Consider the following 24559-nt stretch of genomic DNA (forward strand, 5'->3'; position numbering starts at 1 on the left):
TAGAATGATTGCTTCAAAGTCACACAACTAGGAATGTTTAAACTCAAAGTCCTTTTTCCTTCAGATAAATTCAGGGCCCAGCTAATTGGAAACAGCAACACCAAATATTTGCAGAGTGCTTTGCAGTGTGTAAAGCACTTTTTAACGTATTGTGTATACTTTACCTAATCTCATTTTAATTTTTGTTCCTAAATACCTCATGAATAGCCAGGGTTGTATCACTTCTTTGGGGGTGAAGAAGTACATCGTGGATGTCCTTGGATATCAAATAAAGCATTCTCTGCATCTCATGGTCTCCTCAGAAGCCAGAAAGTGACCTTCTTTGGAAATGGCAGCTGCAGATGTAAGGAGGTGATACTGGAGTAGGGTGGCCCCTTAGTCCAAGGTGACCGATGTCCTTATAGGAAGAGAGAGACACGGAGAAAAGGTGAGGACACCCAGCCCCGTGACAGCACAGAGACACACGTGGGGGAGAACAGTGGTGACAACAGAGGCCGAGGCTGGAGTTATGCAGGCAGGGAGGGTCAAGGGTGGACGGGAACAACCAGAGGCCAGGAGGGAGAGTGTGGCCCTGCTGGGACCATGATGTCCAACTTCTGGCCTCCAGAATTGTTAGAGCAGAACTTTCTGCTGTTTAAGCTCCTCCGTTGTGCTGTGTGATGTCTGCCCTAGGAAATTAACACCTGGTTCAAGGCCGTTCTCACTTTTTACTTCTATCAGCTGATACAGTCTGGCTGCCCAGTGGCCCTGGGCTCAGCGGCCTCAGGGGGAGAAGAGAACAGAGAACGTGGAGACCCCATTGTCCCCACCCACCCTCCATTAAAGGGAGAAATGGGATTGGTGGTCTCATGGGTGAACTCCGTGGAAATACTCCTGGGAAGCTTATCACTCATGTGATGCAGTAGCACCTCTGTGGTAGGAGGTTAAACACAGAGAAGAAATTCCAAAAGGCCACTTTCAGTGCTCCACCCAGTGAAGCAGGGGCTCCTGGGCCCCTTGGCAACTCCCCTCCCAGGTCTTTGCCTCTTCTCAGCTCCCACAGCGACCTGTCCACCTGCGTGCCTCCACCTTCAGCTGCAGAGGCTGCAAAGCCACAGTCTGCTCTCCATCCCAGTGGGGACAGAAGGGAGGTGGTGACCACAGGAACACGGCAAAGGTCGGGGCGCTGTGGGAAGCTCCGGTCCCCAGCCTCCTCCACAGCGCACGGGAGGAGGCTGGTGCTTTTCTGTAACCCAAACCGCAAAGAGAGTTTGGAGTCCCACCCCCTAAAGGGATCTGGGGTGCATGTGTGTGTGTGTGTCTGTGTACCTGTGTGTGTCTGTGTCTGTTTCTGTGTATCTGTGTGTGTCTGTGTGTGTTCGTGTCTGTGTGTATCCGTGTGTTTCTGTGTCTGTGTATCTGTGTGTCTGTGTGTTTGTCTCCATGTGTCTGTGTGTGTCTGTGTGTGTCTGTGTCTGTGTGTGTGTCTGCATGTCTGTGTGTATCTGTGTGTCTCTATGTATCTGTGTGTGTCTGTGTGTCTGCATATCTGTGTGTATCTGTGTGTGTGTGTATCTGTGTGTTTCTGTGTCTGTGTGTATCTGTGTGTCTGCGTGTCTATGTGTATCTGTGTGTGTCTGTGTCTGTGTGTCTGGGTCTGTGTGTCTGTGTTTGTGTGTGTATGTCTGTGTGTGTCTCTGTGTGTGTGTCTGCGTGTCCTTGTGTATCTGTGTGTTTCTGTGTCTGTGTGTCTGTCTGCGTGTCTGTGTTTATCTGTGTGTATGTGTGTTTCTGTGTGTGTGTGTCTGTCTGTCTGTCTCTGTGAGATGTTTGGAGGGTACAAGAGGAAAGAGGAAAGACATAAGTCACATGTGCCAAACCTAAATGTTACACAGGCTTTAGAAGGCCTAACACACTTGCCCCCTTCCCTGTCTTCCTTTTACCTTCCTGTCTTTAGTTGATCATCCACAATTTTTCCAAGTCCCCAGTCACTCTCCAAACAGTCCATTCAGAAGAGTCCCCTAGACCACACTAATGGCAAACAGTCCCTGGGTACTTCCTATGTGCCAGGCACCATGCTTCATACTTACATATACTAACTCATTTAATGCTCACAACAACCTTATGAGTTGCAAATTATTATTATTATATGTTTATAGTAAGGAAAGTTTAAGACACTCCCACAGTTCACAGATCTGGTAAGTGATAGAATCAGGGCCTGTACCCAGGCCATCTGGCTCCAGAGTCCATACTTTTTTTTTTAACTTTTTCATTATAGAAAATTTCAGTATATACAAAAGTAGACAGAAACGTTTAATGAAGTGTTTAGTCATGTCAACAAGGGTCAACTCACAGGCAATCTGGTGCCATCTACCCTCACTTGCTCCTTCTCATATTATTCTGAAACAAATTCCAGACATCTTATCATTTTCTCCATGATACACACTTGGGTATGTATCTCTAAAAGTTTTTAGAGAAATAAAAGTTTTTAGAGAAGATGAAGACATTCTTGCAAAACCATCATACCGATCATGCCTAAAAAATTGAAGAACAATTTCTTAACATTCTCACATTCGAATTCCCAGCAGTCTCATAAATGGCATTGTTATTTTTAAAGTGTATTTGTTTGAATCAGGATCTCAACAGGGCCCACCAGTTGCAGTCGGTCGACTTGTTATTTGTCTCTTTTAAACTATGGGTTTCCCTTCCACTTCACTCTTAGTCCCCCTCCCTGCAATTCATTTGTTGGCAAAAAAGGGTCATCTGTCCTGAAGAGCTTCCTACAGTCAGTACTCTCTATCTACACGTCGTTCCGCCTCTGGGGAGCTATGATACGGACTCCTTCTGTATCGTATTTCAGAGAGGGAACAGTTCTAGACCCTAGACCCACTGGGGCTCCATAAAATCATAACTAACATTTATACCTGTGAGTATGCACATTTGGGGAAGACAGGACCCATAGCTTTCACTAGGTTTTCAAAACCATTAATGATCATTAATTCTGGTCCAGGCTTTTCATTTTAGAGATGAAGAAACCAGAAACACAGGTAGGTAAGTTGTCCAAGCTCACACAAATATTCAAGACACAGGACATGAATGTAGCCCTCAGGACTCCCAAACGGGCATTTCACTTTCTGTTCCATGCTGCATACATTCTGCTCCGTGCTGCATGCATTCTGTTCCATGCCGCATATGTGAGAAGAGAGAAGGATGAGTGGATTGAGATATTCAGTGGGAGAGGAGGAAGCAGAGGCATTTCCCCATGTTCAAGGTTGCCATTTACCTGGATCAATGGATTCGTGCCCTGTCCACATTTGGAATCTAAACCTATAATCAATATTACTGCCATATCACTCTAACACTTCTATTTCTCCATCCTGTGAAGAACCTGATTAAGGCACAGATGTCTTACAAGCTGGATGCTAAGATCAATGATCCCTCATGTGCTGAAGGAAGAATATCCTTCCCAGCTGTGTGAGGATTGAGGTTGAGTGTAAGAAATACCCGATTAGTAACCAGTCATTAACCCATGGTTTCTTAATCTCTTTTGATCTGGGGATTTCTCATCAGTAAAATGAGGGGCTGGGTTGTGTTAATCACTTTCCAAGTTTTTTGACTCTGACCGCACTAATACCCATGATGCCAATGCGTATGTTTTTATACATCTTAAAATACTTTTTCACTGAATTATTCTTACCCATTCAACATGGGATGCATCCTGATCATTTATAGTCTATTTCATTTTTTAAAAAATTCTAGTTGTTTTCACAATCATTAAGATGTTTTTAAGACCTAGTAATGGGGATCCACTGGCTATTTGAAAAATACTGGGTGATTTTCAAGTCATCATTTATTCATTTACTTGGTCAGTTATTTTACAACTGTTTATTGAGTATTTAAGAGGTGTTAGACACTGTGGTGGAAGCTGAGAAAATGGCACTGAACAAAACAAAGCACTTATCCTGTGCTTACATCTTATGTAATCTCTAATTCTGTGAAGTCATGTTTGATAGGATTTTTCAGAGGGAAGGGAATTCTGAGTAAATCAGCTAAAGTCATAGAATGGGTTTGACTTAGAGGAAAAAGCATCAGAAACACGAGTTTTTTCAACCCCCTGGCAGGAGCCCACTGCAAAACTAAAATAATCTAAACCCAAACTGTGTGATTTTTGTGTCAAATGAAGATTTCCTGTGGGTCCTAAATCTGTTCCAGAATTTGCTTGGAAATCAGGGTTTCTCTCACCTTTCTCCATACCTTGCAAAGATCAAAGTGGTTGACCGGCACGCTTTTCAGATAATTGATTCCAGAGACCACGGAGTGATAGAAATGAAGGGTAGAGAGCATCTGACTGAGGGACACGCCCTTGCAAGGTGTCATCTCCATAGTCACTCACTAGCCACGCTCCCAGTACTTCCAAACGTGCAGGTGGGTCATTGAGTTTGCTTTCCAGAAGCCTTGCTGTACCGTTTCTGTCCAGCAGAGGGCAGTAACGCACCACAATCACTGCAGAAAGGCCCGCGCGCGCATGCAACCTGCTTCATATCTGTCCTGTGATGTTAGGTACTGAAGAATAAGGATGTCCTAGGATTCTAAACAAATTCTAGGTAAAGCCAGCTCCGGGCAAAATGCTGAAAAAGGAGACTTTTATTTTAGGTGGCTGCTTGCAGCCTCTGCATTCCGACTCCTCCCATCAGGTGTCTCTGGGAGATGTCATCCAGCCCCAGAGAGGCCCTCTTTCAGGTTTGGCCTCCTGGCAGTCTGATCTTCCCATTTTTTCCATTCCCCAAGCTTTGTAGCACACTCTAAGGTCATGCAACGTCCCTGTGGCCTTCTGAGTCCAGGCTTTATGTACAGCCTTCCAAACATCACACTTTCTACTATAGCTGCTGGGGATGGTCAGGCTCCCGCCCCCTCCTATATATTCCACAGGTGAGAAGTGGTGAGTGCAGGTTGATGGTGAGTGCAATCCATGCTGAGTCATCCTGATTGGGAGAAATAGGCTGTAAACTCTTAATCACACCCACTCTTCTCAGGGTTCAAGCGGTTTTCTGAGGCCCTTTCTTCCCTCTTCACAGACCTGTACCTGTGCTTTTTAGCACTGATCCAGTATGGCCTGGCTTCCCCTCCTCAGAGGTGATGGTATTTTTACAAGGCCACAGGCCAAGAGAATTTTCCTTCACCTTACATTTCTAGGTCTGAAAGTAGTTAAAACACCTGTTAACCATTTAACTAGTGTGCTCTTCTGGGAAAGAAAGACATTTGAGCAGAAGGCACTCCTCCAATAGAAACAGATGACACAAAGAACAGTAGATTTAGGCACGATTCACCTTTTCCAAGCCCCACTGGCTCCTTCCCTATCCAGCCCAGGGAATACAGACCCAAGTGCCACCCTGCAGTTAGTCCAGGAGGGCTCTTCTGAGTGTATCCTAATGCCATGGATTTACTTTTATTAAGAGAAAGGGCAGGAAGGGATCGTGTAACTGGGAAGAGTAAGGTTACCATGAAGGGTCAGCAAGGATTACAGCTCCCAGTGATTCTGAGGTTGAACTTGCCATTTTGAAATATTCGCCCAGTGGCTGGCTTCTGTTGAATGGAAAAAAAAAAAAAAAAAAAGCACAACCTAAAAGTTGAGAGTTATGTTTTATTCGGTGGACTTTCCGAGGACTCCAGCCAGGAAGACAGCCTCTCAGACAGCTCCGAGGGACTGCTCCAAAGACGTAAGGGAGGAGCCCGAATACATAGTTTTTGCAACAAATCCAGGTAGTTGGAACATCAAAAGATTACTGCTAGGGCTTCCCTGGTGGCGCAGTGGTTGAGAGTCCGCCTGCCGATGCAGGGTACACGGGTTCGTGCCCCGGTCTGGGAAGATCCCACGTGCCGCGGAGGGGCTGGGCCCGTGAGCCATGGCCACTGAGCCTGCGCGTCTGGAGCCTGTGCTCCACAACGGGAGAGCCCACAAGAGAGGCCTGCGTACTGCAAAAAATAAAAAAATTAAAGATTACTGCTAGTCACAAAATGCAGACATCTCAAGTTAATGAGTTTAGTGCTTTTCTTTGTATCGGAAGGTGCCAGAGTCTGGGCTCATTGAACTTATTCCTTTTATATGCATCTTAGCCATTTGGGCCAGTAGCCTGCTTTTCTCCATCCTGAATTCCCACAGGGTGCACAGTTGTGGGGAAATGCAGTGGCTGCTGACTCGATGGTTGGCGACATGTTATTTACTGATATGGCAGGTGACATGCTTTGTCCACACTTCCCTTCTAGGTCAGTGGCTAAGATATAATGCAATGGACAGATACTTTTAAAGGTCTTCAGTATCTTCAACAGTGCATTGATTTTTTTTAAAAAATGTATTAAACACCTACATTAAGGTACTACACCAGTAGAAATTTTAAAAAATTTGTAAAGGTGAAAAAAAGAGAGGGGACAAAAATGGGAACTAGAAGTAGTTGGGGAGAGGAAGTATTATTAGAAAAGAAACTCGGGGCTTCCCCAGTGGTGCGGTGGTTAAGAATCCGCCTGTCAATGCAGGGGACACGGGTTCGAGCCCTGGTCTGGGAAGATCCCACATGCCGTGGAGCAGCTAAGCCCGTGAGCCACAACTGATGAGCCTGTGCTCTAGAGCCCGTGGGCCACAACTACTGAGCCCATGTGCCACAACTACTGAAGCCTGTGTGCCTAGAGCCCCACAACTACTGAGCCCATGGGCCACAACTACTGAGCCCACGTGCCACAACTACTGAAGCCTGCATGCCTAGAGCCCCGTGCTCCGCAGCAAGAGAAACCACCACAATAAGCCCACGTACCACAATGAAGAGTAGCCCCTGCTCGCCACAGCTAGAGAAAGGCTGCACGCAGCAACGAAGCCCCAGTGCAGCCAAAAATAAGATAATTTTTTTTAAAAAAAGGAAAGAAACTCTTTGGGCAGGGTGTGGAGACAGCCACCAATAACTGCTTCAGGTACCACTAGTGGATTGATGTCCTGGGCCCCATGAGGTTTACAACTATTAGTGAAACCCAACAAGGGGATTTGCTTCGACAAGCAGCAGTAAAACTAAAGCTGCTGTCTGTATTGGCAGTAAACTGCCCCATGACGTGGAAGCCTTCTGATTGAGGTCTGTTACTCTGTCATGTTCCTAAACTGGCTCATTATCAGAAACAGCTGTTATAAAAATCAGATGCCTGAGACCCATTTCAGACTCGATGAATCCAATGTCTGGGCAGCTGGGTTTTGTTTGCTTTTCTTCTTTTTAAGCTCCTCAGTGCTGCTGGATAGCTTGTTTTTTCTTTCCTGAAAATGTTTCAGGAATAGGATTACATTTCTTTTAAGGGATAGTAATTTCAACAAGTTTTGTAAAAAGAGTACCTATGAGTTTGATAATATGTCACCACACTTATTTGCTTTTTTCTTATGACTTAGTTTTCTCCTTGAAGGAGATGCGTTTCCCCTCTTGGTTCTGATCTTTTCATTGCAGCTGCAAGTAGGTAGATACTAGAGACATGGAGAATTGACACGAGAACCCTGTAGCTGTTCAGTCAACAAATATTGAGTGTCCTGCGGTGAATGTGTAAGACCCAAAGGCCCAGCCAACAACTGGGAGGGTGCAGAACTGCAGGGATTGACAGTAGAATAAAGAAAGGTAAAGTGGAAAAAAACAGAATGCTGTAGTGGGAGGATTAGGGACCAGATGGTTGCATTTGTTCATTGAACATCCTTGAGCAACAGAGTTATAACCACGAATAATCCGCAACCCCTGGCCTCAGGGAAGCACGGGTCCGAGAGAGGTAACACTTTCAACCGGAACCAACCACTGACACTTCAGTGTGAACTGGGACAAGAGCCCTTTTCCCACAGGTGGGAGAAGAGAGATCGGGCGGAGCGCGGTGAGGACAGCGGTGGAACGAAGGAAGCTTCCCCTCTAACTGATCTCAGGGCCCGCCCCAAACCTGGACCTCACGGCGAGAACCATCGCGTCATCACAACAGCCTCCTCCCGCCCCTCCCACCCGCCCTCACGTCGCCGCGTCCCGAGAGGGGAGGGGCGGGACCAGCTCGCCGAGGCCACATTCCCGCGAGAGCTCCCAGTCCCGCGGGCGGTGCACGCGCAGACCCAGCACGCCTGCGCCTCAGGCCCGGCCCCTCTTCCGCGAGCGCTCGGGATGTTTGGCGTTACCAGGGAGCTGCTGGGGCCCTTGAGGACGCCGCTGGTCCCCCCGGCAACGCGGGAGGACCAAACCCGACCGAGGTGGCCGCGGCGAGAGCGGCTGCGATAATGTTCAACCCAGTGCATGGCCTGCCCTTTCTCCCGGGCACGTCCTTTAAGGATTCCACGGTGAGGACTTCTCTGCCCAACCCCCTATCCCCAACCCCGGGCGGCCTCGGAGGGCTCGCAGCTGCTCGAAAGATTGCGTCTCCTTTCTCGTCCGCGCGAGTTTGTCCTCTTTCCCTTCAAACCCGTCCCTCTGCCCCAACCCTGTTCTCTTTTCTCCCTCACCCAGCCTCACCCTCCCTGCCCCATTTTGCCCTCCGCCCATCCCTCTCGAGTTTTTCCACTCCACCCTGGCAGTGTGTTGGCCTCCCAGCGTTCTTACTTGCTGCTCTCCTCAAGCCTCTGCCTCCTCTAGATCGCTGATTTCCCCACCTTGCTCCCGAGCTCTCCCTCGGTCCTCTCCCTAGCTCATTCTCCCACCCCATACCCTTCTCTGCTCAGCTCCACCCTTAAACCCTCCCCCCTAAAACCCTCCCCCCTAGTCTGGGCCCTTTCCCCGACTCTGCCTCTCTACACATTCATCCTTATTTCCACAGCCCCATCCCACCCACTCTCCCCAGGCCTATCTTTCCCGCCCGCGTTCTTCCTCTTCTGAATCCTAGACCCAGTAATCGCTCCCACTCCCAGCTCCATTTCCTGTCTTATTTACCACTTCCACCCATTGGCTTCTTTCTGCCAGGTCCTTTATTGCAGTCTCCTCCCTTCTCATTTATGCGTCTACCACACCTCATCCCTTTTCTACAGTCTAGTCCCACCTTCACCCTGTTCTTGTTTAACCTTCTTTCCCAGTTGGTCTTTCTCCAAAAGTTAGACTTTCAACACTTGGCCGTCTTCCTCCCAAACCATCCTCAGGTGCTTTGTAGGAGATACTTCCACATAAATTCCCTCCACTACAGTTGATTCGTTGCTGTTTTTTCTTCTCCTAGCCCTTTTCTTTTCGCTTTAACATTTTAATAAAAGATTCCTGTTTAGATTTTGTTTCACTCTGACCCTACTTTGTGTTTTTAGTTGCATCCTGTAGACAAAATTGAAGAGAAAAAAAAATAGGCTTGTGTTTTTTTTCTCTGACAGTTTAGCCCTTGACAAAATTATTATTTAATTCTGAAATTTCAGGGTTACTGAAATATATGTTGGAATATCAACATTAAGATTCAGTAGGCTGATAGGCTGATTATCAGAGATGAAACAATAATACTTTATATTTACATAGTTTAATCATCTAAACTATAAGTTCCTCTCCCTGATCATGAAGGTCAGATAAAACACATAGTCAATTTATTTTCTTTGGGAGAATAAATTGAAATTGAATGTTTGGTGAGGGAATTTGGATTCTGAATCTCTTCTTCATAGTTATTCCTGCATTAAGACACAGCATTGTAGATTTTTTGCTTCAGTGGACTTTTCAGTTTTATGAAACTTAAAAATGTTGTAGGCACGTTCTTGCCCTGTGCAGGAACAGCTTACCATTTGCTGTTGGTGAGTGTGGGTTACCCATGGAGCAGGGTTGATTTGATTTGGGATTACAGAGGTGTGGGTTGGAGGTGCCAGGCTCTGAGAACATATATTGCCGTACTACAAGTAAGATGAACTGTGCATTGGACATATTTCAGATTTTAAATACACTGGCCAAGTGTCAGCCAATTTGCCTTATTTTGATATGTGAAAAACATCACTGTCTTCAGCCCTGAAAGACTAGGTATGTGTAACTCTCAAGACCTTCAGAAGATGAACCACAGGGACTAAGGTGGGGAGCCTGAGGTGGCCTTGCCTGGGGTGCCCTTGAAGTCCACTGATAAAGGTCGTATAGCTGAGTGATGGTAGAGATGTTTGTCTCAAACGGGAAAAGCAAATGAAGCAGCTGATGTTGCTTCTGTCTTTAGAGGTGGAAGAGGAGCTTGAAGTTACACAGGTTACCTACCCAGTGATGAAGTCAACTCAGCCCATTTTGTTCTGTGTCATTTGTGTTATGTCCTGTCAACTGATATGTGACCCTGAATGTACAACCCATAAAATAAAGTTCACAGTCCATAACTCTTAGCAAAAGAAGTTTACTCTATTGCACCTTTTATGTTAGTACAGATCCTGAGAGATGGTTGGTTGGGCTGCAAAGAAATTAGGTAGGTAAGTCAGTAATTTTTTTCATAAAAAACATTTTATGATTTATGTGTGTATATATATGTATGTGTATAAATATGATTTTGAAAGCAACATTGCAAAGAACAGAAAAAGGAAAAAAATTTCCATCAAATTAACATAATCTCTAATTTTCCCTTCCACTTTTTTCCAACTTTATTGAGATATAATTGACGTATAAATTTAAAGCGTACAACCTGTTGATTTGATATGCTTGTATTTTGCAAAATGATCACCACCATAGCATTAGCTAACACCTCCATCCAGTCATATAATTACCATTTCTTTTTTGTGATGAGAACATTTAAGATCTACTCTCTTAACAACTTTCAAGTATGTAATACACCATTGTTAGCTATAATCATCATGCTGTACATTAGATCCTCAGAATGATTTCATTTTATAACTGAATAAACTGGAAGTTTGTATCCTTTGACCACTCTCTCCCCATTTCCTCTACCTCCACCCCATGGTAACCACCACTCTACTCTCTGTTTCTATGAGTTTGGATTTTTTAGATTCCACATATAAATGATATCATGCATACAGTATTTGTCTTTCTCTTGCTGATGTTTTTCACTTGACATAATGCCCTCAAGTTTCATCCAAGTTGTCAGAAATGGTAGGATTTCCTTCTTTCTCATGGCTGCATACTATTTCATTGTATATACATGTATAAATATGTATATACACATTCACACATATATGTCATATCTTTATCCATTGGTTGAAACAGATTGTTTCCATATCTTGGCTATTATGAAGAATGCTGTATTGAACAAGGGGGTGCAGGTATCTCTTCAAGATCCTGTTTTCATTACCTTTGGATATATACCCAGAAATGAGATTGCTGGATTGTATGGTAGTTCTGTTTTTAATTTTTTGAGGAACCTCCACACTGTTTTCCGTAATGGCTGTACCAATTTACATTCCCACAAGGGTTTTTTTTCTCCACATCCTTTTCAGCAGTTGTTAGCTCCTGGCTTTCTGATGATAGCCATCCTAGCAGGTGTGAGATGTTATCTAATTGCGGCTTTAATTTGCATTTCCTTGATGATTAGTGATGTCAAGCACCCTTTCACATACCTCTTGGCCATTCGTGTCTCTTCTTTTGGAAAAATATCTATTCAGTTCCTCTACCCCCTTTTTTTTTTCCTCTGCCCATTTTCTAACCAGACTGTGTTTATTTGGATCGTTTTTGTTTTGCTATTGGGTTGTATGAGTTCTTTATATATTGGATAGTAACCCCTTATTAGATATATGATTTGCACATTTTCCTCCCATTCTGTAGGTTGCCTTTTCATTTTGTTGATGGTTTCTTTTTTTAAATTTTATTTATTTATTTATTTATGACTGTGTTGGGTCTTCGTTTCTGTGCGAGGGCTTTCTCTAGTTGTGGCAAGCGGGGACCACTCTTCATCGTGATACGTGGGCCTCTCACTGTCGCGGCCTCTCTTGTTGCGGAGCACAGGCTCCAGACGTGCAGGCTCAGTAGTTGTGGCTCACGGGCCCAGTTGCTCCGTGGCATGTGGGATCTTCCCAGACCAGGGCTCGAACCCATGTCCCCTGCATTGGCAGGCAGATTCTCAACCACTGCACCACCAAGGGAGCCCTGTTGATGGTTTCTTTTGCTGTGCAGAAGCTTTTTAGTTTAATGTAGTCTCATTTATTTATTTATTTTTGCTTTTGTTTCTTATGCTTTTGTTGTCAGATCCAAAAAATCATTGCCTAAAACAATGTCAAGGAGCTTTCCTCTGTTTTCTTCTAGGAGTTTTACAGTTTCAGGTCTTATGTTTAAGTCCAAACCATTTTGAGTTAATTCTTGTGAGTGGTGTAAGATGGGATCCAATTTCATTCTTCTGCATGTGGTTATCCAGTTTTCCCAACACCATTTATTGAAGAGACTATCCTTTTTTCATTGTGTATTCTTGGCTTTCTTGCCAAAGATTAGTTGACTGTATATGTGAGGGTTCATTTCTGGGCTCTCCATTCTGTTCCATTGGTCTATGTGTCTATTTTTCTGCCAATACATACTGTTTTGATTACTGTAGTTTTGTAGTGTAGTTTGAAATCAGGATGCCTCCAACTTTGTTGTTCTTTCTAATGATTGCTTGGCTATTAAGAGTCTTTTGTGGCTCCATAAAAATTTTAGGATTTTTTTTTTCTATTTTTGTGAAAAATGCTATTGGAATTTTGATACTGATTGCATTGACTTTTAGATGGCTTTGGGTAGTATGGACATTTTAGTAATATTAATTCTTCCAAAACATGAATATGGGTTTCTTTTCATTTATTTGTGTTATCTTCAATTTCTTTCATCAAAAGCTTGTAGTTTTCAGTGTACAGGCCTTTCACCTCCTTGGTTAAATTTATCCCTAAGTATTTTATTGTTTTTGATGCTATCATAAATGAGATAGTTTTCTTAGTTTCTCTTTCAGGTAGTTCATTGTTGGTGTGTAGAAACACAGCTGATTTTTGTATGTTGATTTCTGTATCCTGGAATTTTACCGAATTTGTTGACTCATTCTAACAGTTTTTTGGTGGAGTCATTAAGGTTTATAAGTATAAGATCATATCATCTGCAAACAAAGACAGTTTTACTTCTTCCTTTCCTATTTGGATGCCATTTATTTCTTTTTCTTGCCTGATTGCTCTAGCCAGGACTTCCAGTACTATGTTGAATAGTAGTGGTGAGGTGAGAGTAGGCATTCTTGTCTTGTTACTGATCTTAGAGGAAAAGCTTTCAACCTTTCACCTTTGAGTATGTTGTTAGTTGTAGGTTTGTCATCTATGGACTTTATTGTGTTGAGGTATGTTCCTTCTATACCCAGTTTTTTCAGCATTTTTATCATGAAAGGATATTGTATTTTGCCAAATGCATTTTCTGCATCTGTTGAGGTGATCATGTGATTTTTATCTTTCATTCTGTTGATGTGATGTATCACATTTATTTATTTGCACATGTTAAACCATCCTTGCATCTCAGAAGTCAGTCCCATTTGACCATGGTGTATGACTCTTTTAATGTACTGTTGAATTTGGTTTGCTGGTATTTTGTTGAGGATTTTTACATCTGTGTTCATCAGAGATATTGGTCTGTAATTTTCTTGTAGTTTCCTTATCTGGCTTTGGTATCAGGGTAATGCTAGTTTTGTAAAATGAGTTTGGGAGTGTTCCCTCCTCTTCAGTTTTTTGGAAGCATTTGAGAAGGACTGGCATTAATTCTGCTTTAAATGTTTGGTAGAATTCACCAGTGAAACCATCTGGTCCCAAGCTTTTCTCTATTAGGAGGTTTTTGATTACTGATTCAGTTTCCTTACTTGTTATTGGTCTGTTCAGATTTTCCATTTCTTCATGATTCAGTCTTGGTAGGTTGTACATTTCTAGAAATTTATTGATTTCTTCTAGGTTATCCAGTTTGTTGGCATGTAATTATTCATAGTAGACTCTCATGCTTCTTTGTATTTCTATACTATCAGTTATAATGTCTCCCTTTTCATATCTGATTTTATTTGAGTCCTCTTTTTTCTTAATCAGTTAGCTAAAGGTTTGTCAATTTTGTTTGTCTTTTCAAAAAAACAGCTTAGTTTCTTTGATCATTTCTGTCATTTTTCTAGTGTCTATTTCATTTATTTCTGCTCTGATCTTTATTATTTCCTTTCTTCTGCTGACTTTGGGCTTAGTTCTTTTCTAGTTTCTTGAGGTATAAAGTGAAGTGGTTTATTTGAGGTCTTATTTCTCAATGCAGGCATATATCATTATAAACTTAAACCTGCTTTTGCAGCATCCTGTAGATTTTCATTTTTGTGCTTCCATTTTCATCTGTTCAAGATTTTTAAAATTTCCCTTTGATTTCTTTGACTCATTGGTTGTTCAGGAGTGTGTTTTTTAATTTTCACATATTTGTGAATTTTCCAGCTTTCCTACACTTATTGATTTCTAGCTTCATGCCGTTTTGATTGGAAAAGACACTTGGTATGATTTCAATCTTCTTAAATTGCTGAGACTTATTTTGTGGCCTATCATATGATCTATACTGGAGAATGTTTTGCACATGCTTGAGAATAAAGAGTGCTGCTGTTGAATGTATTGTTCTGTATGTGTCTGTTAGGTCTGTTTGATCTAAAGTATGGTTCAAGTGCAGTGTTTTCCTTTTTGATTTTTTTAATCTGGCTGATCTGTCCATTGTTGAGAGTGGGGTATTGAAGTCCCTTGCTAAAATTGTTTTGTTGTCTATTTCACCCTTCAGATCAACAGTATTTGTTCACATAAAAATCTACCCTTTTACTCCCTGCCCCTTATTTTTTTGATGTCACCATTTACATCTTTTTGTATTGTGTATCCATTAACAAATTGTTGAAGCTAGGGTTAAGTAGTCTTTATAGTAGTGTTAAGTAGATAACACATCACCATGTTACAGTATTAGGGTGTCTCCGTTTACCTTTACCAGTGTGTTGTATAGTTTCATGTTACTAATAAACACCTTTTTGTTTCAGCTCAAAGAACTCTTTTCAGCATTTCATGTAAGGCAAACTTAGTGGTGATGAAGTTCTTTAGCTTATACTTATTAGGAAAAGTCTTTATCTTGCTTTCATTTCTGAAGGACAACTTTTCTGGGTAAGGTACTCTTGGTTGGCAGTTTTTTTCTTCATCACTTTCTAGAGGCCTAAGCTGGCTGCTTGTGTGGTTCCTGGGCTCTGCTGGGGACAGGGGAGAGGAGGGAGCCAGGAGGGACTCAGGTGGTGGCCTGGGCAACCCTGAATGCCTGTGGGACAAAAGCTGGTGAAGTCTGCAGGGGCTACATGGCAGCTGCAATTATGCTGGCTGTTGGCTGTGGGTCAAAATCTGCTGTTTGTCTGCCAAGCAGGTCTCTGTGAACCACAGTGGCTCCCACTGAGTGGGTGCTGCCAGTAGCCCCTACTTTTCTTCCTTGTTCCTAACTGGCTCTGTACACTTCTGCTTCACTAGTCTGTGGGGTGAAACTGAGGTGGGACCTTCGTGCAGTGTCTCCCAACGACTGGAAAGCTGACTGCCCACCCTGCTTTTCCTTTCCTGGTTGAGGGGAGGTTGCCTCCTGGGGCTGAACAGTGCTGGCTTGGGGGATGGGATGATGCAGACAAAATGGGTTGTCTTCCTTCTCTTCCTGTGTGAATATCCTCAGTTTTTTGTTTTACTGTGTTGCTGAAACCTCCTAAATGGACTCTGGACCTCTTCCAGAGGTGTTCATGGACAGCTGTCCAACCATTGATCTTTGTGGAGGGATGGGGAGGCTGGGTATCCTATGCCACTGTTTTGGTCTCCTGTGCCTTCAAAAATATTTCCTTTCCACTTTTTTCTGTAATCTTTTGTTTTTTCCATTTACCATTGAAAATGTGTTGATTGTAAAAAAAAAAAGCAACATAATTCAGAAATGTATAGTACAGGGCTTCCCTGGTGGCGCAGTGGTTGGGAGTCTGCCTGCCGATGCAGGGGACACGGGTTCGTGCCCCGGTCCGGGAAGATCCCACATGCTGCGGAGTGGCTGGGCCCGTGAGCCATGGCCGCTGAGCCTGCGCGTCCGGAGCCTGTGCTCCACAACGGGAGAGGCCACAACAGTGAGAGGCCCGCGTACCACAAAAAAAAAAAAAAAAAGAAATGTATAGTACAGGCAGAGAACATTCTCCAAGTCCTGTCTTTTTTGTGCACGTGTTTGCATGCTTGTAATTAATGTGCATATAATTTTGTAAGCTGCTTTTTTGGATTTATTAAATCATAAATATTTTTCCCAGATTACCACATGGTCTTTAAAACCAGTATTTTAATGGCTGCATAATAGCCCATTAGGTGAGCTTTCCATCAGTTACTTATGCTTGTCTTTTAGATTGTTTCCCATGCCATGTTTTACTATTGTAATTATAACTATTATAATTTACTATTGTAATTATAACTATTGAACATTATAATGGTCAGCCTTAGGCATATTGTTCTTTCCTGTGACTTTGGATTATATCCTTAAAGGATTGGGGGTGGAATTATTGAGTTCAAGTCTGTTCAATTTAAGTCTGTAATATCCATTTGCTTTCCAAAAAGTTATATGAGTACATTAGCATCACTGTAGCAAGAGGGCCTTTGTTTCATTTCAGGTAAAAATTCATTTCACAGAACTAGATCTTCTCAGTTCCATGGTTTATGACCACCAGATAAAATGAAAAACATGGGAAGACTAGTACAAAATTAGGAGTATACATGAGATAATATTTTAGTTTTTTGTGGAAAGTGAGCTGGTAATTAAATTGGACTTTGAGCAGCAGGACTTTAAGTTTTATTTTAAGCCCAGGCTGCTGCATCCCTCCTCCTTTCTGGCCGAGTGTTTTAGCTTAAAATACAAGAACCTTCTAAAGTAGGTAAACTTTTTGATGTAAGGTTTGTGGATGTTTATAAACAAAGGTTGAAGTTATGATATTTTTGAATGTTAACTTTTTTACTTAACAAATATTTATAATATATTATAAAGACACACTTCGTTTTTTTCTTCAGAAAACAGCATTTCATAGAAGCCAGACGCTTGGCTATAGGAATGGCTATGCAGTTGTTCGACGTCCAACAGTTGGGATCGGCAGGGACCGGCTCCAGGTCAGCCAGCTGTCTCAGGCTGAGCTGGACAAGCTGGCCAGCGAGGCACCAGTCCTCACGTACGGCCAGCCCAAGCAGGCCCCGCGCGCAGAATTCATTCCTGCCTATGTGGCTTTCGACAAAAAGGTATCATCTGGGATGGAAGGGTACCCCTTGAATTCAAATCTCTGAGAGCCAGCTGTTTTCAGAAAAGGCAGCAGTAAACCACAGCCTTTCCAGATACTCTGAGGAGAAAATTGTTCAAATGCCTCAACCCTTAGTCATAGACAGCTGAACTCAGGATTGAAAGACCCTTTCTTTACTCAGGAAGCCGATTACAGAAAATAATTCCCTGTAGATGTCACTGAAATATTTTCTAAATACAGTTTTAAAAAGTTGGATGAGTTCTGAATTCTTGAGTTCATATTGCTATGTTTACCTGTTCTGTGTTTTCTACTTTTTAAAAATCCTGTATTCTGTAGTAATGACAAATCCTTAATCTCTGTGTAGTGCAGAGTGTATCGTGACAATGACTTCATCTGTTGTCGGTTTTCTCCAGGCTGTCTCCATAAGTTTTGTTTTTCAGGGAACATTTCAGATTTGGCATAATATAACCAAAGGGTAGTATAACATTTTTGTTTGTGTCTTGTTTACCCTTATGCTTTTGTAATGTGAGTTGCTTTATTTCCATCTGTTAACATTTCCACATCATCCTTGATTTTCCTTGTCACTGAGCTTCCTCTTTTCACTAAGGTGAGCTTGCCCTAACCCTAGCCATGCAGCAGAATTACTGATGGGACTTTTAAGAAACTTGGATGTTGCCCCAGCCCTCACTGATTCTAATTTCTAGATGATTTTTATGTATAACTGGCTGTGAGAACTACTGACTAGTTTTTATAAGTTAGCTTTCTTCATTTACTCTTAGCCTATCTTATTTCTCTCTTTTTTTGGTCTTACTTTTCATTTTATTATTTTTGTTAAATGTCTATACCATTTTCATCCAGCTGGCCAATCTTTATTAATAGAGTACCTGTTGAAGCTAGAGGCTGGAAGGTACAAAATAATCTAGTGGTGAAAATATGCCATTTACATTAATAATCCCTTAATTAAAAATTTTTTTAATGTATCAGACGTAATCTGTATCATCTCCCCTTCCCCATCTCAACTAACTCATTTGATACAAACATGTTGACACGTCCACTTATAGGCTGAACCTAAACATCCATATCAATGGTATGATTGGGTATTTACCTTTTTCTTATTTCTCTTGTTTATTTACAGCTGTGACAGGTACTGCAAAACCAGTAGAAAAGGGAAAGGGGTGAAAATACAAGAGAGGAGTGGGATAGGCATTTTAACAGTTTATCAAGATACAAATGGTTAGGTTCAATTTTTACTGAAAACAAGCGCAAATAACTATCGTAAACTAGAAGGTAATAAAGTATTAATGAGAGACTTCCCTGATGGTCCAGTGGTTAAGACTTCGCCTTTCAATTCAGGGGGTGCAGGTTCGACTCCTGGTCGGGGAGCTAAGATCCCACATGCCTCGCGACCAAAAATCCAAAACATAAAACAGAAGCAATATTGTAACAAATTCAGTAAAGACTTAAGAAAAAAAGTATTAATGAAATTCAAAGAGGGAGAATTGTGCCAGAATAGGAAATAAGCTTCTTATTTTTTGTTTTTCTATGTAATTTTATGCTAATTGTCATTACTTAATTTTTACTTTTAAAATATTATTTGTAATTCATTTCTTTAAAAATAGTGCTCATGAAAAGAATATTTACATTTTTGTTTTCCTACCCTTTTTACTTGGATCATCACCATTTCTCTATAAATGATTCTTACCATAGATAATGAGGTAGAGTAGTTAAATGCATGGTTTTGAAACTAAGATTTTTTTTTGTGATAAGAAAACTGTGGGTTTTCTGAATTAAATCAGTTTAAATTTTTTTGGTAATACACAGAAGTCCACTTAATAGCCAACATATTTGTCCATGTTTTGGACATTCTTTGTACCGTTCCTCATCCTTAGAATATAACTATTTCTTACGTAGATTATAAAGACCAGGATATCTCCAAGGAGTGCATGCATCTTTTCTCTTTGTTCCTGTACTGTTCTCGTCATCATCACCCACTGTATCTATTTCCCAGGCTAACTTTCCACTCTGTGTTCCTGGTGTTGTTCTTCTTTCATCTTCTTCATCTTTAACTTCCATCCTACTGCCATTTCAAACACTCAGGTGACTATTTCTCTACCTAGGGTCATACCATCCTGTCTTAAGAAGGCTTCTTTCTACTTGTAACCCTTTAAGCAACTTTTTTCCTCACTTGATTGTCACTTCGCTTAGAAGCTGACTTCACCCTCAAGCCCAAAACTACTTTTTCTTAGTAGCCAGTGTTGTTTTTCTTGTCAGATCTGGAGAGGTTTTCTTTGCCAGCATTCTCTTTTACCTGTTTACAACATCTGCCATTGCTGACCCCCCTTCCTCTTTGAAACTCTGCTTTTCTTTTGCTACCAGGACTCTTCACTCTCCTGGTTTTCTTCTCTCTTTCTCTCTCTCAATGCTCCTGCTCTGGCCTTCCTTCCTCCTCTCATTTATTAACGGTAAGTGTTTTCAAGGTTCTGTTCTCATTCCTTGTTCTATATTGTTGAGAGATTTCACCCACTTTTGTGATTTCAGCTGTCATCTCAAGGTAGACAACTGTCAATGTTTATTTCCAAATTCTGACCTTATTGAAACTCCAGACCCGCCGCGGGATCTCTTCACCTGATGAGCTGTTGGCACCTCAGGGTCTGTGTGTCTGTAGCTCAGCTCATCACCTTTCCCCGCAGATGTGCTCTTTCTGTGTCCCCCTAGGTAATGCAAGCTTGAAGAACTTGAAATCTGAGCCACGTTTGGCTCTTTCTTGCTTCACTCCCCACATTCAGTGATTTGCCGAATCGAGTATCTCTCACTTCCCTTTCCTCTCCTGCTATCTTAGTTCAAACAAGCAGCGTGTTAACAGCTAACATGTCGTTAACTGTTGTATTAGTCTCATTCTTGTTTTTTATGCTCATAACAGGTCTACTGCTTGGTTTATTCCCCAAAGCACAGCTCTGATGATATTACTTCTCAGGGAGAACATTACCACTACCCAGCTGCTCTAGCCCCCAGCTGAAAGTCATCCTTTTTAAAAAATTTTTTTAATTTTATTTTTTTAATTGAAGTATAGTTGATTTACAATGTTCTGTTTCAGCTGTACAGCAAAGTGATTCAGTTATACATATATATATATATATATTCTTTTTCAGATTCTTTTCCCTTATTATTATAAGGTTATTATACAAAATATTGAGTATAGTTCCCTGAGTTATACAGTGGGTCCTTGTTGGTTATTTATTTCATATATAGCAGTGTGTATCTGTTAATCGCAAACTCCTAATTTATCCACCCCCTCCTGAAAGTCATCCTTGACTCTTCTTTTCCCTCAAAACCCACATCCAATCTTATCATCAAGCTCTGTCATTTCTGTCTCTAAAATATATAACTAATCCATTTACATATTTCCAACTCCACCATTACCATTAATTCATTTTCCACAGAACAGCCAGGCCTGTCTTTTAAAAATAAATATCAGAACATGTCACGTACTGACCAAAATACTTCTCCATGGTTTTCTCACATATACAACTGTACAGGTTCCTTGCAGCCACCACAAGACCTGGCCCTCCCTGCTGTTTCTGCAGCCTTTTCCTGGGCCTCTCTTTTCCTCACCCACTGTGTTTCAGTCATACTCGGTTTATTTTCCTTATTTTCTTGAGATTGTAATACACCACCCCAGGACCTTTGCATGTGCTGTTCCCCCTACCTGGAATAGCTTTCCCTCTGCTCTTAAGCAGCTGACTCCATCTCATCCTTCAGTGTGACTTACTATGAAGCTTTTTCTGGCCACTATGCTAAGGTGGTCCCTCCGTATTTTTCTCTATCATTTTTTTCTTTGTTTCCTTCACAGTAGTGTATTACAGTTTGTATTGCTGATTTGTTTAGTGTTTATCTGTCCTACTTGAGTGTATACTTCATTAGCGCAAGGATTCATCTGGTCTATTCTGTGATTGGTACGCAATAAATATTAGTTGAAAAAGATGAGATGAATCATTATTTAAGAAATAAAATTAACATATTTGTGTCACTGCTGAAAATTGGCAAGCTGAGCATGCAATGCACAGATATAATAGAATAAATTAAAAAACAATTTTAAAAAGTACCTAGGCTTTTTATAATTGTATGTGATATGAAAATATTCAGCATCTTCCCCATCAATTTAACATCATTGCGAATAGTTCCAAGTTTCTTGGGGCATTCTGAGCACTTCCTGGGAGTTAGGAGAGTTGGATTCTAATTCTGGGTGTTGTGTTGGCACCTTGAGGAGGCTCAATATTTAGTGTCCTCATCTATATAATTAGTTAGAATACATGTAGGAATCTATCCAACTGTAAAATTCCATGAAAAATAAATTTTTAAGCACAGTATCTAAATATTCCTTTTTCCTTCCTTTTTACATAATATATTTCCTTCTTATTCTACCTGGGAAAGCTAATGTTATCTTAACTACTTGCTAAACAGTTTTCCTAGATTAACTCTTTTCCAGTCATTTCTTTCTGTGTGGAGCACAGAACTCTTAATTCTGTTCTTAATAAGTAGCTAAGTGCCTTTTTGATTAACAGTCAAATAAATAAGTACATTCAGGGTTAGAGTATTTTTTCCTGAGTCTTCACATGTTGGTCTGGCTCTCTGTAATGTGACTTACATGGTGAAAACATGTAGTTTTAGCCATACGTATAGATCACATGCCAGAGGAAACCCAAGTACTTTACTGCACAAACGGATTCATTTTTAAAAATCAGAGATAAATGTACAGACAGAAAAAAACTTCTAGGTTTTCTTTTAATGGGTAAAATTTTTACCACTTACAGTTTATGTCAGACAACAAACTCCCAAATAACCGAGAACTTAAGAATTTAGTGCCCTAGTGAACTGAATAGTCAGTTTCTTCAATAAATACCAAATATACCATATATACATAATCAGTTACTTCTTTTCCCTGTACAATCTGAATGTACTAAAATGAATATAAAGCGAACACTTAACTGTGCATTATTTAATTTTTCTTTGCTTCAAAAGGAGTGTTTTGGATTTTACAAAATGATCATGTGGTCACAATTCACTACTGTAAATGTACAAACATAGGAGATTAGGATTCATTTGTACTGATCACATGGCATAATTCTATAGGGTTTGTTTTTAAATAACTCATTATCATTAACATTTTAAAAAACAGAATGCAAAAAATTCTGATTATTTGAGCCTTTAAAATGTGTGTGTATCTTTTCCCTGCCTCCCATTCTGAGGCCGGGTTCCTGTTGCCAAAGGTATTTTCATCCCCTCCATCTTAGAAAACAGATGGCATAGGAAACTGGGGGTGCCCCAGGCTTCAATCTTTCGTCTTCTTCTTTGTCTATGCTCACTCCTTTGCTCCAGACTCATGCCTTGAAATGTCCTTTACACAAGCGGTCCCCAACCTTTTTGGCACCTCAGACGGGTTTCGTGGAAGACAGTTTTTCCACGGACCCTGGGGAGAGGGGCGGGTAAAGGTTTTGGGATGATTCAAGCGCATTACATTTATTGTGCACTTTATTTCTATTATTATTACATTGTAATATATAATGAAATAATTCTGCTGACAGGAGGCGGAGCTCAGGTGGTAATGTGACCGATGGGGAGCAGCTGTAAATACGGATGAAGTTTTGCTTGCCCGCCAGCCACTCATGTCCTGCTGTGCGGCCCGGGGATTGGGGACCCCTGCTTTACACAGTGAATTGTGTCCTGAATTCTAGATGTAACTGCCTATCTGACATCTCCTCTTGAATATTCAGTGGATATCTGAAACTAAACATGTTCAAAACTGAACCCCTAATTTTGTTTCCCAACCCCCCCCCCAACTTGCTCCACTGCATTCTGCTCCGTATCAGATTGATAGCAGTTCCATCTTCTCAGTTGGTCAAGTCAGAATGTTGAGTCATCCTGATTCTCCTCTAATACTGACTTCTTTCCCAAAACCCAGCCCTGCATCTCAGGTTGCCTCCTGCCACAGTAACTGTGCGTGCTGAATTCAGAAGTCTAAAATCTAGCTCACCGTCTACTCTACAGAGCTATCTTCTCAGGTAAATCTGTGTAAGCCTGTGGCTCAGGTACAGACCATTTCGTACGTGAATTACTGATCATGTCCTCTTTCAATTCTTTGCAACTGTTGTAAAATGTTACTTTTAAAGGATCTTTGTCTTTTGCTTTTATCATGTGATTTTTCTCCTTTAAACATTCCATTACATTCATCCATCTCATCTTTTTATTATGAGTTTTAAGGTCTTGACTTCATTATATTCATATTTCTCCTATGCAACTGCCTGTTCTCTCTTGCTTTTTATCTTGTTCTTCCGCAGCAGACATTATACATTATCTCATCTTCCCATCCATTGAACCATAATTGTCTTCACTAAAGAGTCTCCTTGGTTTGTTCTTCTTACTCTAGTAGAGGTTCGGGTTAACACTCTTGCCTCCCTGAAGCATCATTCTAATACGTTCTTGCCCTGAAAAGAAGTATTAAAAATAGAATTATAGAAATTTTAAAATCCCAGCGCATGTCAACATGAGTTTTTTTTTTTTTGGCCACGCCGTGCCGCTTGTAGGATCTTAGTGCACAGACCAGGGCTTGAACCGGCGTCCTTGTCAGTGAAAGCGCAGAGTCCTAACCACTGGACCACCAGGGAATTCCCAACATAAGCTTTTTATATTATTTTTAAATGTTTTTTCAAATGTACAGTAGATGTGTCATTTTGACTTTGCACTGATGCTTCCAGAGGACCTAGGATTTGCTTCATCTAGAATAGATGTTTCTGAGTGCAGTGAGGGTATTGACACGCCACCCAAGAGTCTACGGTGGATTGTTGATTTGAGAGTCATTCCTATAAAGTCTCTAAGAATGAATATGTCATTAATGTGCATTTACAGGGGACTGCACTCCTGAAGAAATGGACTGGAGACTTCATTTTCATTTTGAAACCAAAGTCATAGTCTCTTATTCTTTCCAGAAATTCTAAGAGGGATTTTTGACATTGAAGTAAAGCTAGTAGAGTTAAGGTCTTTAAGCCATCTTGTCAAGGACCGTGTTAATAAACAGTCTACACGTAGTTTGAGTATTTAGAGCAGAGGTCAGCAAGCTTTTTCTGTGAAGAGCCAAATAATAAATATTTTGGGCTTTGCAGCTGTCTGCTTGAGCTGCCGTAATAAAATACAGACAGACAGGTGACTTAAACAATAGAAATTAATTTTCTCACAGTTCTAGAGGCTTCAAGTCCAAGATCAGGACTCCTGCTAATTTGGTTTCTGGTGAAGGCTCTCTTCCTGGCTTCCAGAGAGATGCCTTCTTGCTGTGTCCTCACGTGGCTGTTCCTCAGTGCCTGTGGGCTAAGAGAGGGGAGAGCTCTCCTCCTCTTCTTACAAAGCCACCGGTTCTGTCGGATTAGGGCCCCACCCTTAGGGCTCATTT

At 41.5% G+C, this 24559-nt stretch overlaps 1 protein-coding gene across 1 annotated transcript in view; it reads left to right on the forward strand.

Moving 5' to 3' along the window:
• Positions 1–8143: 8143 nt before the first annotated feature.
• Positions 8144–24559, forward strand: part of EFHC1 (EF-hand domain containing 1) — a 62138-nt gene continuing 45722 nt past the window's right edge. Inside the window, exons 1-2 of the mRNA XM_081245474.1 lie at positions 8144–8311; positions 16898–17119. Of these exons, the coding sequence (XP_081101600.1) occupies positions 8252–8311; positions 16898–17119 (282 nt within the window). The 5' untranslated portion in view covers positions 8144–8251. The remainder of the gene's footprint in view (positions 8312–16897; positions 17120–24559) is intronic.

This window comes from Mesoplodon bidens, assembly GCF_964165515.1.
Source record: "Mesoplodon bidens genome assembly, chromosome: 10".
NCBI classification, from domain to species: Eukaryota; Metazoa; Chordata; class Mammalia; order Artiodactyla; family Ziphiidae; genus Mesoplodon; species Mesoplodon bidens.